We start from the raw sequence: 15,356 nt of genomic DNA, 5'->3' as shown, positions 1-15,356 counted from the left end.
AAGGGAGCCGTAGACTAGTAATAGTAGTCAAAAGCTGTTTTTCCCATAAATCGTTAGAGAAGGGTGGGGTAGGATTGGTAGGATTGGTAGTTGTGGTCTATTATGAAAGAGCTTATTAGCTTTTATGGCAAAAAATGATGGGATGAAAAGAGCTAAATTACCACTTTCTGCATAAGTTGTTGGATATTAGGGTATTTTACCCTATTCTGATAACTTTAAAGGTGTCGACGGATTGCATTAGTGCCATTTGCTACTGATTTACCATACCAATTCGGATGAACAAAGATATTTCTGCAGTATAAGCACCGAACCTGAGGTTTTCCGGTCCGAAGGCTAGCTAATTGCTGTAAACTTTGCCAAATTGGAGAAATATGCTTTCCATCCCATCTCATTTCAGACCTCGATGGGATTAATCCATACTGGGTTTCTGACCACCATTTTTTGAAGTCTTCACTTATAGGTTTAGCCCAAAGTGCATACTCTTCACCATTAACCCTAACTCGCTCAATTGATTCTGGTAGGGTAGGGGATAGGGTAGGGGGTAAAAAGGATGATATAGAATCAGATGGATCAATACTATCAATACTATCACTATAAAGTGATAATTGAGACATATCAATATAAGGGGTAAGTGAGAGAAGAATCAGAGAAGAATCAGAGAAGAAAAAGTGAAGAAAAAGTAAAGATAAAAGGGGTAAATTATAGTAAGTGGGGCTAGTATTTGCTGAAAAAAATTGTCCAAGTCCAACAATTCGAACCTTTCATCCGAACTTTTATACTATTTCTAGCTATTTTTTATCAATTGAATAAAGAATATAGATATTAGAGGGTCTAATTCATTGGATTCTACTTCAAACTAGTTCAAAAACGCACTTTTGGGGTAAATTTAGTACTAAAGATGGTATAACCAGAAACATGGTGAGGGTAATGCATGTACGAAATATATATCTTCATACCTTAGCAAGGTTATTAACCACTACTCTATAATATACGCTATACCCTACCCTTATCTATTGAAAATAGCTATTATACTAATAAAGATATATATTATCTATCCATAAACAGGGATATTTCATAAAAATACAATAAAGAAGATAGATAATAGGGTAGGTGGTATGTGTTTTAACGAAAACAGGGGTAAATAACAGAATTAATTTCAGGTGACTCAGCAGTTTATGTCCAAAAATCAGGCAAAATCAGGCAGCAATGGGCCGAAAAAGCCCATTGGGCTGGGCTTGGGCAGGGGTCCGGCCCAATGGGCCGGCCCATGCTAAAGTCTACATAGGATACTAATGAATCTCTCCCGAAATTGATCTACTGATTTATAAGATTTTAACCACACGCGTATTATTAGTTATACTAACCGATATATAATAAAGAAAGCATTATCCTCGATAGACTGCGGCATATCCTCTCCGCTGGATATCAGGTTCAATACCATATCCGCAAATTGAGGATAATGGATATTACTTCCATACCATATCCTCAATGAAGATACGAGGATATTTTGCGGATATCCGCACTAGCATAACTCTCGCCTGATTATCTACTTAGGGGTAGTCATGTGCCTCTTATCCAGCTGATTAATTTATTTTTCAGAACAAAAGATACACAGGTTTGGTCCTGACCATACTACTAGCCTTATTTATCCTAATTCCTCATGAAATATTAAGAAATATATTTGTATTAAGCAATTTATATTCATTTTATTATTACTTATAGCAGCAATTTGATTTTTGAAGTAGATTGGGGGATATACATGATTTTTTGTAATTCCACTTTACTTTACCATGGAAATATATATTTATTCAAGGCAGTAAGTGTAGGATCTTTTAGCTAAACGATGTACATATGACTAAACTCACCATTTCTTGGTCAAATTTAACTAGCCTAGCTTTAAATTAGTTTCCTAAGCCTATCTTTTAAGTAAATTAAGTTTTTAAATATATCCCTCTAAGAAATACCGGTCGGAAGCTCTAATGTTGTGGACAGCGGACTTAGTGAGTATGATAGTAAGGTCGAGGATATCCAAGGATATCCATGCGGATATCCGCGATATATCCTCAATTATCCTCACTGGTGATTAGTAATAGCCAATCATCGTCATTAAAAGTAAGAGATATGTCGAAAACGCACCCCGCAACTTACGAGTTGCAGCTTATTGCCATAACCCTGATATTTTCAGCTCGTCCTATATGTACGTTTCTCCCTTTCTTTCTCTTGTATAGTGATCAAGTACAATATGTCTTACTCACAGGCATCTCAGTCCCAATTTTCCTTCTGCGCCGATTCAGATCTAGGTCTGAATACCGACCTCCTTTATTCAGATGATATTTCTGAGCTCATTGGCAGTCAGGCTTCATTGACATCCACGTCCCGAATTTCATTTCCGATTGCGCCCCTCTCGCTTACGCGTGTTGGCCTCCCTCTTCAACAGTACTGGGTCCTCTATTCCTCCGAGCCTGGTAGCGAGATGGATGGATCTCGTAAGCGCTTTATAACGTGGCGGCTAAATACAGAGTCTGGATCAGCGCCCGAAATACAAGACTCGATCCGTTGGGATGGGAAAAAGACATCAAGTGTCTGGGATAATTTCAATCAGGTTGCACATGAGAAGACTGGCAAGCCAAAGGTTATGTGTACATCATGTCTCTGTACCCTTGTTCATCCAAGCTATCGCCGTGCTGGGTCATCGCCAATGAATGCACATATTAAGGCAGGCACTTGTACTCGGAAGCCAGTTACCCAGAGGATCGATCAGCTACTCAAACATATGGTATATTTCTCTTTCATCAAGACCCCTAATATCTCTCTTGCTAATCTTAATAACTATCCCAAAGCCAACTATCCCTAGACACCAACCCTTCTCCCAGGAGCGTCTGGTGAAAGCGATACTAGACTTCATTTCTACAGCTCACCTACCCTTCCGAATCGTTGAACACACCCAATTCAAAGATCTAGTAGAGATTATTCAACAAGCCCACAGCAAGATCGATATACCATCCGCGCGAAGCATACGACGTTATCTTGAATCTGCAGTCAGAAGTGACCAGAAGGGGGTTCTGAAAAGGCTTCCAGATGGGAGTCGCCTCTCACTAGCGCTTGATTGCTGGACATCGCCATTTCAGCAAGCTTTCATGGCCATCACAGGTTACTTCCTTGATCAGGACTGGAATTACTGTGAAGTTCTTCTTGGGTTTGAGCATCTTCATGGATCTCATACTGGTGAAAATCTGAGCAAGACCGTAATCCAGCTTCTAACTGATCATGGAATCACTGATCGTGTGTTATCTGTGACAACAGATAATGCAACGAATAACAATACCTTGATGATGAACATCCAAGAGACTATCCAGTCGCAAAGCCAATCAGATACCTTGATTTTCCGAGTTCCATGTATTGCGCATGTGATTCAATTAAGCTTGAATGAGCTTCTTGGGAAGCTAAAGGTGACACCACCTAACAAAGAGATTGAACTAGAGTGGTCTGATGAGCGGACCCATTCATTTCAGACCAAAAGATCTAGCTCAACTCGGCAAATTGCAGATACCTTAAAGAAGGCAAGTTCTATCTCCCTAAGGCTTGTAGTTTATTCTGATAAAAGAGTTTTAGATCCGAGGTCTTGCGGTCTTCATCAATGCAAGCCCACAACGCCGGGAGGCATTTATGGCTCTACAAACTAAGGAGCCTCGTTTAGTTCCTGTTCAAGATGTCCAAACCCGATGGAACTCGACCTTTATCATGCTGAATCGGGCCAAAAGGCTACAACCATTCTATGATCAGTATTGTATAGACCATCAGTATCTTCACTTCAAACTTGATCAAGAAGAGTGGCGACAGATTGAATACCTTCTTCTTCTCACAAAGCCTTTCTTCGACTTCACAAATATGTTGTCTAAGACTAAGGATGTTACTACACATAACATCTATAGTATTTACAACAAGCTTTTCTCTCATCTTGATGAAGCTGAGAGTAAGTTGAAGAATAAAGGTGTTGTCTGGAAGAAGCACATGCTCGAAGCTCTTCAGACTGCTAAACGGAAGCTCTCAAAGTACTACACTGCGACCGATTATGAATCATATGGTGATGTCTATGCACTCGCGACAATCCTTTGCCCATCAAAAAAACTTCGATATTTTGCATCATCAGACTGGCAAGGTGAAATTAACTATGTTGATCACTATCATGGAGTTCTTAAGCGAGAGTTTGATCGATATAAAGAGACACTTCACCATGATTCAAACAATACAGTCTTACAAGATACCACTAAAGAGGCCCTGGATGATGATTATGGTGATCTTGATGCTGCTTGTGCTTCTCAGAGCCAGCCACAGCATAGGCTCTCAAAGCCCGAAGATGATGAGATTGCGAGGTATCTTGCCCGCGGGATCGAGGGTCAGAAGCCTAGAGCATTCTGGAAAGACCATGAGCATGAGTTTCCTATTCTTGCGAGGATAGCACGGGATAATCTCTCAATCCCAGCTAGTGGCGCAGGCGTTGAGCGATTATTTAATTGCGCTCGCGATATGTGCCACTATCGTCGCGGGCAATTGAAACCAAGTACCATCCGAGGACTGATGCTTCATCAATTCGCCACTAACTTTGACGTTGAGCAGAAGGAGATAGAGGTTATCAAGGAGTATCTATCCATTGGAGAAGCTGCGTTGTTAGATCAAGCTTGGAAACCAATGCCCCAGCTTGAAACACTTGAGCCAATTAGTGATAACGAAGAGGAGGATCAAGAGCCTAGCATAGAGGATACACAACAGATAGAGAGCTGCGATGATGATTTGGGTAGTGGGAAGAATAATGATCAAAGTAAGCAACTGCAGCGCAAACGATCAAAGAAACGATCATCCGAATGATTTGATGACGATGACGATGACCTTCCAGAAATGCCAATAGATGAGGGCATGCAGGGACGGTCGGGGCGAATTCGGAAGCAACCTAGGTTACCTGATGGATTTCAGATTGATTTAAGGTAGTTAGTATTAAGTATTGATTAGAAATGACAGAATCATGTTTACCAGATTGAAATCTTTAAAATGATGATTACACGAAGATTACTTCAAAAATACACAAGAAACCGCATAATTTATACACGCTCAAAAAAGTCACGAGGCTAGGCGTGTTTGGCTGGTTTGATATCCATTGGATATCCTCAAATATCCAGAGGATATTAGGTGGTATACCATATCCGCAAAATTGAGGATTGCGGATATTACGTGACATACCATATCCGCAATTTGCGGAGAGGATATGCGGATGTCCGTGGATATTGAGGATGTTGCCGCAGTCTAGAAATACGTAATTTTATAGCTTTAAAACGCATAAATTATGTACATGCCCAGACTTGGTATGTTTATAATGTTTTGACCTTTTTGGGGCCCCATTAGGGCCCCATATATTGGGTTAGGTCCGAGGGCTAGACCCAAAACCTAACCCAAAGTGCGGTTGGGTAGGGTTGGGTTTGGGGTCTATTGGGTTTTATAGAAGCCTAGATAAGAAGGGCGGCGGAGATACCCAGAAATATGTCGATAAGTGATTTGACCTTAGGGGGAGGCTCACGGTTTTCTTCGAGATTATCGTTATCTTATAGGTCCATATAAGGTCTTCTGCGGCGTAGATCGGTCTCTGCTACATCTAATTCAAGGCGTCTAGCCCTATCTTTCTATATCTACCCTAACCAACTGGCACAGTCTGCCGCACCCATAGTCTCCTAAATATGGGCCGGTAGCTAAGCGGAGTCGAGCGGGGCAGGAGTAACACTTAGGCTATGCCGTAACCCGCAGAAACCCGCACCCGAACCCGCCCCATCCTCCCTATGGGTCGGGTTTTGGGTCGGTCTGTCTAACCCGCATGCGGGTTGCGGGTTCTGATGGGAAACCCGCGCGGGTTTATGGGTTACCCAATGGGTCGTCAAACAGGACAAACATAGAAATTTATGTATAAAACTGTACATAAAAGTGGTTTATTACATAAAAAATTGGATTTATCTATCCTTTTTAGGTATAGTGTTAAAAAATTATGCAAAGATGGGCTAGCGTGGGTAACCCGCACCCGAACCCGCAACCCGCATGGGGCGGGTTGCGGGTTGACTTGACCAACCCATGGGTTTTGCGGGTTCGGGTTGCGGGTTGACTTTACCTACCCATTTGCGGGTTATGGCACAGACTAGTGACACTGCTAGACTGGCTAAATATCATAGTGGAGAGAGATATAGTTAAGGCTTATCGGTGCTGTTGCCGTAGGGAAGGACGTGAAACACAAAATTAACACTTAACTACCTGAGAGTTGACGAGCTACCCGCAGAGGCCATCAACTGACTCTCGTGAGGCAGTTATAGGAGGAAGAGGCCCTCGGAAATGTCGGTGTAGATATCACGTGAGGCTACAGACATGGTGAGGCTACAGGCATTGTGAGGCAACCCCAATAAAACCACTCCCTTTAATCGCCCGTTGCGGTGATGAAGAATCAGCAGTCAAAACGTGAATATGCGTGCGCCAAATGTGAGGACCTTACAAATAAGGAGGCCTATTTCGACGTCTCTCAGGACGACATAGATGCTAGAAGCTCTACCATAAGCCGGCAACCACTAGCTGTTCTTAGAAATAACAAAGACTTTCAATAGTACTATATAATACGAAGGCAACCAAGCACATCAAGTTCCTCTATATCTTTCGTGGACCTAGAATTCATCATAATTTTCACTATGAAGTCCATCGCAGCACAGGTTTCAAGACCAGACCTTCATTCATGTCATGGAATGCCTGCAAGAAGTCGTTGAAATCATAGACCTTGATCAACTTTTCCAATGGGAATTTACCCTCTTTGTGTTTCTCAATGAGGTAGGGAATCATCTATTTGTCATATTAGTCCACACGCAAAAGGTGGCTGAAATCAAGGCTTGAAATACCTCTCTTGCCACACTGTCACCCTGGTGGCAGCCAAGATATTGACGACCCATTGTGAGATGCGAGAAAACGTCCACTTCGACCTTCCTCCCAGGAGCTGGCGCCCCGACACTAGTAGCTTTCCCGCGAATTCCAAGAGTCGCAATCATAGTCTCTATTACGGGGATGGCACCGGAGCAATCAAGGGCAAAGTCTGCGCCCCGCGAAGATCCACATAGCTCAGTGATATATTTTCGGATGTGGGGATCATCTCCCCGGAAGGTATGGGTAGCACCCAGCTCCCGGGCCAAATCCAGTCTTTCAGGATGGAGATCCACGGCAACAATGATTCGAGCTCCCCGGATTGTGGCGGCCATCACCGCAGCGAGACCAACACAGCCAGTTCCGAAAACCACCACGGAACTACCAGTTCTCACGTTGAGGGTATTCAAGATTGCACCGGCTCCAGTTTGCATTCCACATCCTAGCGGAGCGTATAGCTGGAGATCTGTGGTCGGAGGAACACGTACGACTGATGACTTGTTTACCACTGCGATCTTTGAAAAAGAGCTCTGGCCGAAGAAATTAGAGAACAGGTGTTCTTCATCGGGCAGATGCATCGTGCTAGAGCCATCTAGTCGTTCTCCGCTGAAGTTCAGCTGCATCAGCTTTTCGCAGTAGGCCGGGTAATGTACGCTACATTGAGTGCATTCGCCACAGAAATTGTAGCTGAGCAGGACTTTGTCGCCGACCTGTACATCTGTGACGTCGCTTCCTGTTTCTAGTACCACTCCAGCACCTGTTCGGAGACATTCAATATCACTTCATCGCAAGGTATTTCATTTCTTAGATCATCTAGAACGTACCTTCATGGCCAAATACATTGGGAAACTGAACTGGAATATGCCCCTCCATACATGCCAAATCTGTATGGCAAACACCGGTCGCGTATATCTGAACTTTCAGCTCGTTGGCCTGCAGCGAATCTAGAACGATTTCCAGGAGCTTGGGCTTGACTCCAGCGGAATGGACAACAAGTGCGCTAGTCTTGTGATACATTATGGAAAAGTATGAATGGAGTAGTTGGTATGGACAAAAAAAAAGAAAATAGAAATGTAGCCTTTAGTACCTCTCTATGGATCCCCACTTACCCTCAAAGTTCGTCATCGTGATTCACCGGAATGACGCTACTCCGCAAGGTTCGATATCCGAAGCAGGTTCCGTTCGGAAACTCTTTGATGACCGTGTGGCATATATCTGGGGCATTAATTAGAACAAATAGCGCATTGGACTGAAGTTAGCTAAGCGTAACATTATGGGCTCGAGGTACGCTCCGGCAGAATTTACCAGCAGTGGTAACTTGAGTTAACTTGTGCAATTCTTCATCGTAGCAGTAGCAGAGAAGAGATCTCCTCTCTTGCCTTCGTAGTAACTCAACCTCCGCCTTTTTGAGTTCCACCATTGACCCACCTGGGGAAGAGATTCAACACCACCCCGTGGAGCCCCACAATTATTGGTTTATCCGAAAGGGTTCCGATCGGAACCCCACCATATCCGAAAATTTCAATTCTATGTCAGACTCGGTTATATGACGACAGTAAAAGCTATATAAGTTAAATCTTTCGATCAATGTACCCCCAGTCAATCATCCTGTTAACTGCAAAAAACAAAGAAGGTCAAGATGTCTGTTCCCTCATCGATCGAAACTCGTCATTTTATTAATGGCGAGTTTGTACCTTCCTTGGATGGATCCACCTTCAAATTATTCAACCCTTGGACCAACGACATAACTGCTGAAGTCTCAGAGGCAAAGGCAGCAGATGTCGATCGTGCTGTCAATAGCGCCAAAGCAGCCTTCCCGAAGTGGTCCTCACTTGATGGTCAGAACAAGCCTCCCAACATGTCTTCTTCTAAAAATTAATCATGTAGTATAGGCTCTGAAAGAAGAAGACTTATGCTTCGTCTTGCTGACCTTGTGGACCAAAACATCTCCGAGTTTGCACGGCTGGAGGCTCTGTCAATGGGCAAACCTGTGTCGCAATACATGGATTCGACAATGGGAACGGCAACATTGCGTTGTGAGTGCACCTTTTGGTCGTTATTTCGATTTCGAAATATAAACCGTAACTGATTAGTCCGAAGATTATGCCGGAAAGGCCCTTGATGTGCATGGTGTGACATCTCTTACGTCCCAGAACCATTTGAATCTCTCTCTCCGTCAACCCTACGGTGTTACCGCCGCAATCATTCCATGGAAGTAAGATAGATCTCGAGACAAAGTTTAACTAATACTCAAGGACCATGGATGGCTGACCCCAGATTTTATCCGCAGCGTACCTTTGATTATGCTCTGCTTCAAAGTCGGCCCCTCGTTGATTGCAGGAAATACCCTTATTGTGAAGTCCTCAGAGAAAGCCCCGCTCACTTGTTTACTATTTGCACGTCTAGCTCATGAAGCTGGTTTTCCTCCTGGCGTGCTGAACTTTTTATCTGGATTTGGCCTTCCTTGTGGAGATGCAATTGCACGTCACCCGATCATCCGGAAGATTGCTTTCACTGGCAGCTCAATGACGGGAAAGCTGATTCAGAAGGCCGCTGCCGAGTCGAACCTGAAGTCGTGTACACTCGAACTTGGGTAAGCCACAACTGACCTCGATGTCTTCCAAATAAACAAACAGTTTGTTGACTGTTTGTTACAGTGGAAAGAGTCCTTTGCTTATATTCGAGGATGCCAATCTCGAGAAGGCCGCAAAGGCAGCCGCGTTCTCTATCGTTTTCAACTCTGGTCAAGTATGTATGGCTTCCTCGCGAATCTATGTCCAGGAGTCAATTGCGCAGGAGTTTACTCAGCTCTATCTGAAGGAAATCCAGGCAATCTCTAACAAGGCAGGAGATCCATTGGACCCTGAGACCAACTTCGGTCCCCAGGCAGACAGCAAGCAAGTTCAAAACATTCGAACATTCTTGGACAGGGCGAAAATTGAAAACTTGAAAGTGATACTTGACGATCACGTGGTTCCTTCCCAGGGAAATTTCGTGTCACCCCGAGTATTCATCGATGTGCCGGAAGAAAATCCAATGATGAAAGAGGAAATTTTCGGGTGAGTCTCTCCTTTCTTTGGGAAATATGAAATATTCTGGATGATTATACACAGTGATCAGGCACTAACATCATCTGTTTACAGGGCGGTCTCATGTATCAACCGCTTCAAAAATGAAGCTGATGCCCTGGAACGAGCCAATGATTCAGAATTTGGTCTCTACGCTAGCGTTTTCACACGGGACTTGAACCGGGCAATTCGGATCGCCAAGGACTTCGAAGCTGGGTCTGTTGCAGTCAATTGTTCTTCGCCGTATTATTGCCAGGATCTTCCTCTTGGCGGTTTCAAGGGCTCGGGGACAGGTCGAGAGCTGGGCCAAGAGGGGCTAGATTCTTGGACCGAGGCTAAATCCATCTTTGTCTCCCTGGACTGAGTAAAAAATTAGATGCTTCGATTTTAGACAGGAAACTTCATGTTCCAGCATGTATCATCTACTGCCCTACCCCTTTGCAATATTCGGTTTGGATAGCAAAACACAGCGAAAGGACTGGTCCGTGAATAATTCAGATTGAATATCGTAATTGGGCTCTCTATAAATCGATATGATGAGGGTTCTTCAATATGCATCATCATTCTTCTCTAAGAACGAAGTCCTCGAATGAAATGAATCACCGAAACACCCTCCCCGAAAATATGGGTTCTGAACGATAGCATTGAAATTCGGTTTACTTCTTGGGTTTAAATTCACATGAAAATTGTCTCATCTTTAGTAAAGCAAAAGAACAATCCACCCCAATTATGCAAACTGAATGAAGCTTTAGAAGAAATCGCATTCTATATCTCACATATTCATGCACTGGTGTTAGATACATACTGGAATATTTGCCTTGATAGTATATCGATACTTAAAAAAAACAGGCTTTAGGATTACCGGATATCACTTCAGCAGCCCATCCAGAGTAGCTTGGATCAGAATTCATTCTCGATGGGAAGGTGATATTTAGTGATTATGGTCAGGTGATTGAAACATTTTTTGTGACATGAGACTTGGTGCAAATCAAGAACAAAACCGCATCATCGGAAATAACTTGCACGATCTCCAGGGCTACATGAGGAACTAGGTCAGACCGATATCAACTTAGTCTTCATCGTGTATATATGGTCTCTATTGCTCCCTTAGAAATTTAACAAATGATCTTAGCAATATCAGGTAATCAGGCCGGAGAAAAACTCTCAGGTGCCCTCTCTACTAAAAGGACACGCCGGCGCGCCCCCAACTCACCAAATATAGGCGCTTGCTCGTAGGGTGTCACAGGGCTGTTCCGGTGGTTTAGATTAACCACCGGAATCACTCCTGAAATACCACCGCCGATCACTGCGACTTGGAAGTTCTTCCTTGGGTGCAGCCATCGTTTCTAGTGATTTCATTGAAGTTGGTACAGATGTGATGGAAGTAAGAGGCTCTAGAGTTCTCTCTCTCAGTTACAATATCAAAATGACGTCTTTGTATAAAACGTCCAAATTGAACCTCTTGATCCATTTCATTGTGTGGCATAAGTTCCCTGATCCGAAGATTTGACGATGTGGCGGTGGGTTCGGATCTGTCCCGGAAACATCGGCTTTCCGCCAACCCTGCCAGCTTCTCTAAACCACAACTCGAAAGGGTGAATTGAGATATATACAAACTCAACTATTCATTTCGTATTTGTATCTACTCATATTGAACTGCGACAGTGGAATCTGAATGTCGGTAGCGATTACGGAAAAAAAAATTCAACAAAATAAAAGAACTGACTCCCTATGACAACACAGTTTTCTCCTTTGAGCTCTGATATTTTCTAGATTATTCAGCGTGCGTGATCGGTGAATTTTCCAATTCAAGCTATTCTTGTCTTGGCCATCGAAAACGAGGCAGAATAGGCGATCTAGGGGTGTTAAAGCGGAAACTTAACGAGAGAAATTCAGGGATCTTTCGACAATCAACTTGATTGCGTTGGTACGCCAATCATCGTTCTCCACAAAGCTCGTGGCGTTTCCATCGAACACCATGTTCTGGGGGTTCTTCAAGTTGTACGCGGGCCAGACAGTCTGGAATGATTTCACTTTTGAAACACGTATATTAGCAATAATCTCTTGACGATTAGATAAACACGTGGGGAAGCTTACCCCGGTGGTTATTGGGAGACTGCGTCGCGGCAAAGCTCATCCACATCCGGCTCATAATGTCCCCCAGCTGCTTATAGCTGTCTTCGCGTGCGACGGGCTGAACGTTAAAAGCATTTGATGGCATTCCCTGTCCCAGCACATTATTGAAAACAAATGCTACTTCCTCATAATGAGTGGCACCAAGGTAGAGAGGATTGGTGGCTCCAGGAATCGTGTTAAAGCGATAGCTATAGCAAGGGAGGCCATGTTGAGTCCAGACTTCGCACGCGTAGCGCCTCCCGGCAATGAACAATGCATCTCCGGTATATCTGGCGGTGCGCAAAAACTGAGCTCCATAGGGTGCAGAAACTGGAAGGGTATCATCCGACTGACCATGGATGGAGTTGGTGCCCGGCTCAGGATACGCTTTCAGCAGATCACGAATGGTTTCTTTGTTGGTGGCATGAACATATGAGTATTGTGCAATGTATTCAGCGAGCTCTTCAGTGGTATTGACGCCCATGCCGGCAAAGACCTTACCTTCATCTGTATTGGCACCGATGAGCAGAGGAACCTTCACAAACCGGCCATTGGCAAGAGCGGTAGAGGTATATTCGGGGATGATGGTTCCATCTATAACCGGAAGGAATGAGTGACTGTTAAACGCGGTATTCAATGCGTCAAAAGGCGCATCGCGAAGACATTTCAACGTATCGTTCGCATCTGTACAATTTGTTGCCCTGACAACGCTTTCATAGGTTTTCTCGGACTGAATATCTGGCGCAAAGCTGCCAAAGTAGTAGGGTCCGCCACTCTGACAGATTGCAGCATTGAAAAGGCCCTCATCTCGTCCTCCATTGGCTAAAAGGTGAAAGCCCACCGAAGCAGCACCGGCGGATTCTCCTTGGATGGTGACTCTCCGGTGGTCTCCCCCGAAGGCTTCAATATTTTCTTGGATCCACTGGAGAGCCAGTCGCTGGTCCTGTAAACCAAGATTCAGGAGACCTTTACTGCGAACCTCATTCCCGGCTAAGAAGCCCCATCCCTGAAGACGGTAGTTCATGGTTACCACAATTGACGGTTGGCCAATTTGAACGGACTTCTCAACTAGAGCGGAGGCATTGTATCTGGCATCGCCGGAGCCTCCTTCTTGGAAACCGCCTCCGAAAATATAGGTCAACACGGGAAGATGCGCGCTTGGATTCATTCCTGCTGGGCGGACAACATTGATCGTCAGGCAGTCCTCGTTCTGAGGATACCTGGTGGCGAGGTCGGCGGGATCCATTGGCAAGCCCAGCAAGTAATTGATACAGTGGGGGCCATATGCAGTCGCATTCAAAGGGGTTTTCCAGGTCTCATTCACCGATTGAGGTGCATTAAAACGAAAGTCTCCGATCGGGGGTTGCGCAAAAGGAATTCCCAAGAAAAGATCTTGGTCGTGGGACTCGACATATTTGCCAACAATCGTTCCGTTCCGGATGCGAACAGTTGGTCCCGAAATTTGATGCTGGGTTCCAGCTTGAACTTCGGGAGCAACCAGAAGCACAGTCACAGCTGTAAGTAGAAGCTGCATGTTGGATAGGAGAAAATTGGGTTTAATCTCCCAGAGAAGTAATAGTCACAGTAAATATATACCCTAAGAACTGGGGCGCTACGGTCGTTTAGAACGGACGCATCGGAATAGCGCGGATGTTCTCCGGGATGAAACTTGATTGACTGCTCAGTAATATCAATCCTGCGATTTCTAATCCTCAGATTGGTCTTGGTAATCTTTGAAATGATTATACCAGAACAGGCGCATTGTAAGTATAAAACGATATTCTACCTCCTGATAAAGTGACGGTGTTTAGCGGGAATTAGACAGCAGTTAATCATGAGTAAAACATTGGGATCAATAACAAACTTTGAAGTTTCTAAGCTCAAACAGCCAAGCAATAAAGAGAACTAAGGCTAAGTCGTCCGAAGCACTACTTTGCAAGGAATTGAAGGGTGAACGATAATACTATTTTAATGATTAAAGCAGATGAGAAACTATTCTACTTCTTAATTTTGACATGAAGAAAGAGTAAATTCTTCTACTTACTGTAATCGTCTCTTGGCATCGTCGTGCCAACCCTCTGAGAGATCTAAGAGTCGTCACATTGGACCCACAATATGAAAGTCGTCAAACATGCCAAGGCATGGTGACCCGCGGAATCAGGGCATGCGAAACGTGCAAACACTTACCGCGTCTTGGCGAGTTTGGGACCCACAAGCTTATCTCTTGGTATGTTTGGAAACAGCCGACGAATGCCAAACAGGAGTAGCGTCCACTTCGCCTTGCTTATTAATTGTCTCTTTGTGAGCAGAGCCCCACGTTTGTGGGTCTGCCAGTACTAAAATGCAAGATGCCATTTATAACGACAAGATGTTTCGGCAGTTTGCTGTGTTTGCATTAGACCCGCAGCGCCTAACTCATCGGCAGTATGAGCAAATCAAGGAATTTTGTCTTCACTCTTGCCTTCATGCCCAATCGAAGGATAGTCCAATGACGCACACGTCGAAGAAATCAATGCCAACAAAGTACAATTGGCGCCAATCCTTTATTGCCGATATTCAAATACTCTAGGCGCGCCCAAGCTGGCTTTTTATTTCCAGAGGTGCCGAATCGGCTTCCATTGACTGACTTAGATCAACATAAGTAATCTTATTATGGGGAAGATGCCCTTCAATCGCATTGCAGTATACAGTCACCGGGAATGGGCTAGTTCCAAGATCGTCAAAGCCATCACTAGCTCAGGTGCTCCCCTTCGGTTCCTCTATGGCCTCCGTATTAACACCTCATCTTTACCCGCTAATATTGAGGTCGCTGAGGTCGAATTGACTGATCAGGTATCATTAGTTAGACTTCGGCACGGGCCTGTTCACGGACAAAGAACCCTATCCATTATCCGCCATGAACAGAGGCCTTTTATTACGCAACGCTAACTGGTCATAGTGAGTATCGTTCGCTATGGGTTCTGCTTGCTAAGGTGATGCTCAAGCCTTGAGTCGTCGATCTGTAACCGTACCGTTGCGTTATCGTTAGGCCTTATATGGGCTCAGGTCTGTAAGATAGACTCAGTAGGATGCGCTAGGTACGTTTGCTCAGTCAAGCTATACCAAGGATCTATAATAAGCGTTACAGAGACTAAGGATACCTCTTCTGATCAGGGATTTATCTTGTACGAAATTAATAGGTGAATGAACTATTGAGTCTCAAGCAGCAATGTGAGAATGAACGTGAAGACTAAATAT

The 15,356-nt window shown here is 44.2% G+C and overlaps 4 protein-coding genes across 4 annotated transcripts; 2 read left to right on the top strand and 2 right to left on the bottom strand.

Moving 5' to 3' along the window:
- Nucleotides 1-2,242: 2,242 nt before the first annotated feature.
- Nucleotides 2,243-4,866, top strand: N7520_004297 (uncharacterized protein; the record flags this gene model as incomplete). Its single annotated transcript, XM_057138231.1, has 3 exons — nt 2,243-2,776; nt 2,841-3,560; nt 3,613-4,866. The coding sequence occupies 3 exons, from the start codon at nt 2,243-2,245 to the stop codon at nt 4,864-4,866; spliced, it is 2,508 nt and encodes an 835-aa protein (XP_056996438.1).
- Nucleotides 4,867-6,711: 1,845 nt separating this feature from the next.
- On the bottom strand, nt 6,712-7,953 carry N7520_004296 (NAD(P)-dependent alcohol dehydrogenase; the record flags this gene model as incomplete). Its single annotated transcript, XM_057138230.1, has 3 exons — nt 6,712-6,861; nt 6,918-7,693; nt 7,761-7,953. The coding sequence occupies 3 exons, from the start codon at nt 7,951-7,953 to the stop codon at nt 6,712-6,714; spliced, it is 1,119 nt and encodes a 372-aa protein (XP_056996437.1).
- Nucleotides 7,954-8,575: 622 nt separating this feature from the next.
- Nucleotides 8,576-10,368, top strand: N7520_004295 (uncharacterized protein; the record flags this gene model as incomplete). Its single annotated transcript, XM_057138229.1, has 6 exons — nt 8,576-8,774; nt 8,829-8,972; nt 9,037-9,151; nt 9,227-9,529; nt 9,594-9,995; nt 10,080-10,368. The coding sequence occupies 6 exons, from the start codon at nt 8,576-8,578 to the stop codon at nt 10,366-10,368; spliced, it is 1,452 nt and encodes a 483-aa protein (XP_056996436.1).
- A 1,514-nt stretch (nt 10,369-11,882) lies between these two features.
- Nucleotides 11,883-13,653, bottom strand: N7520_004294 (extracellular lipase; the record flags this gene model as incomplete). The annotated part of the gene is made up of 2 exons (XM_057138228.1): nt 11,883-12,037; nt 12,102-13,653. 2 exons carry the CDS (start codon nt 13,651-13,653, stop codon nt 11,883-11,885), a joined length of 1,707 nt encoding a protein of 568 aa, XP_056996435.1.
- Nucleotides 13,654-15,356: the final 1,703 nt, after the last annotated feature.

The sequence above is a fragment of the Penicillium odoratum genome (genome assembly GCF_028828045.1).
Source record: "Penicillium odoratum strain IBT 22623 chromosome Unknown utg000004l_segment0_segment0, whole genome shotgun sequence".
NCBI lineage: Eukaryota > Fungi > Ascomycota > Eurotiomycetes > Eurotiales > Aspergillaceae > Penicillium > Penicillium odoratum.
The sequence above is the reverse complement of the archived record's forward strand: the minus strand, read 5'-3'. Positions and strand labels throughout refer to the sequence as shown.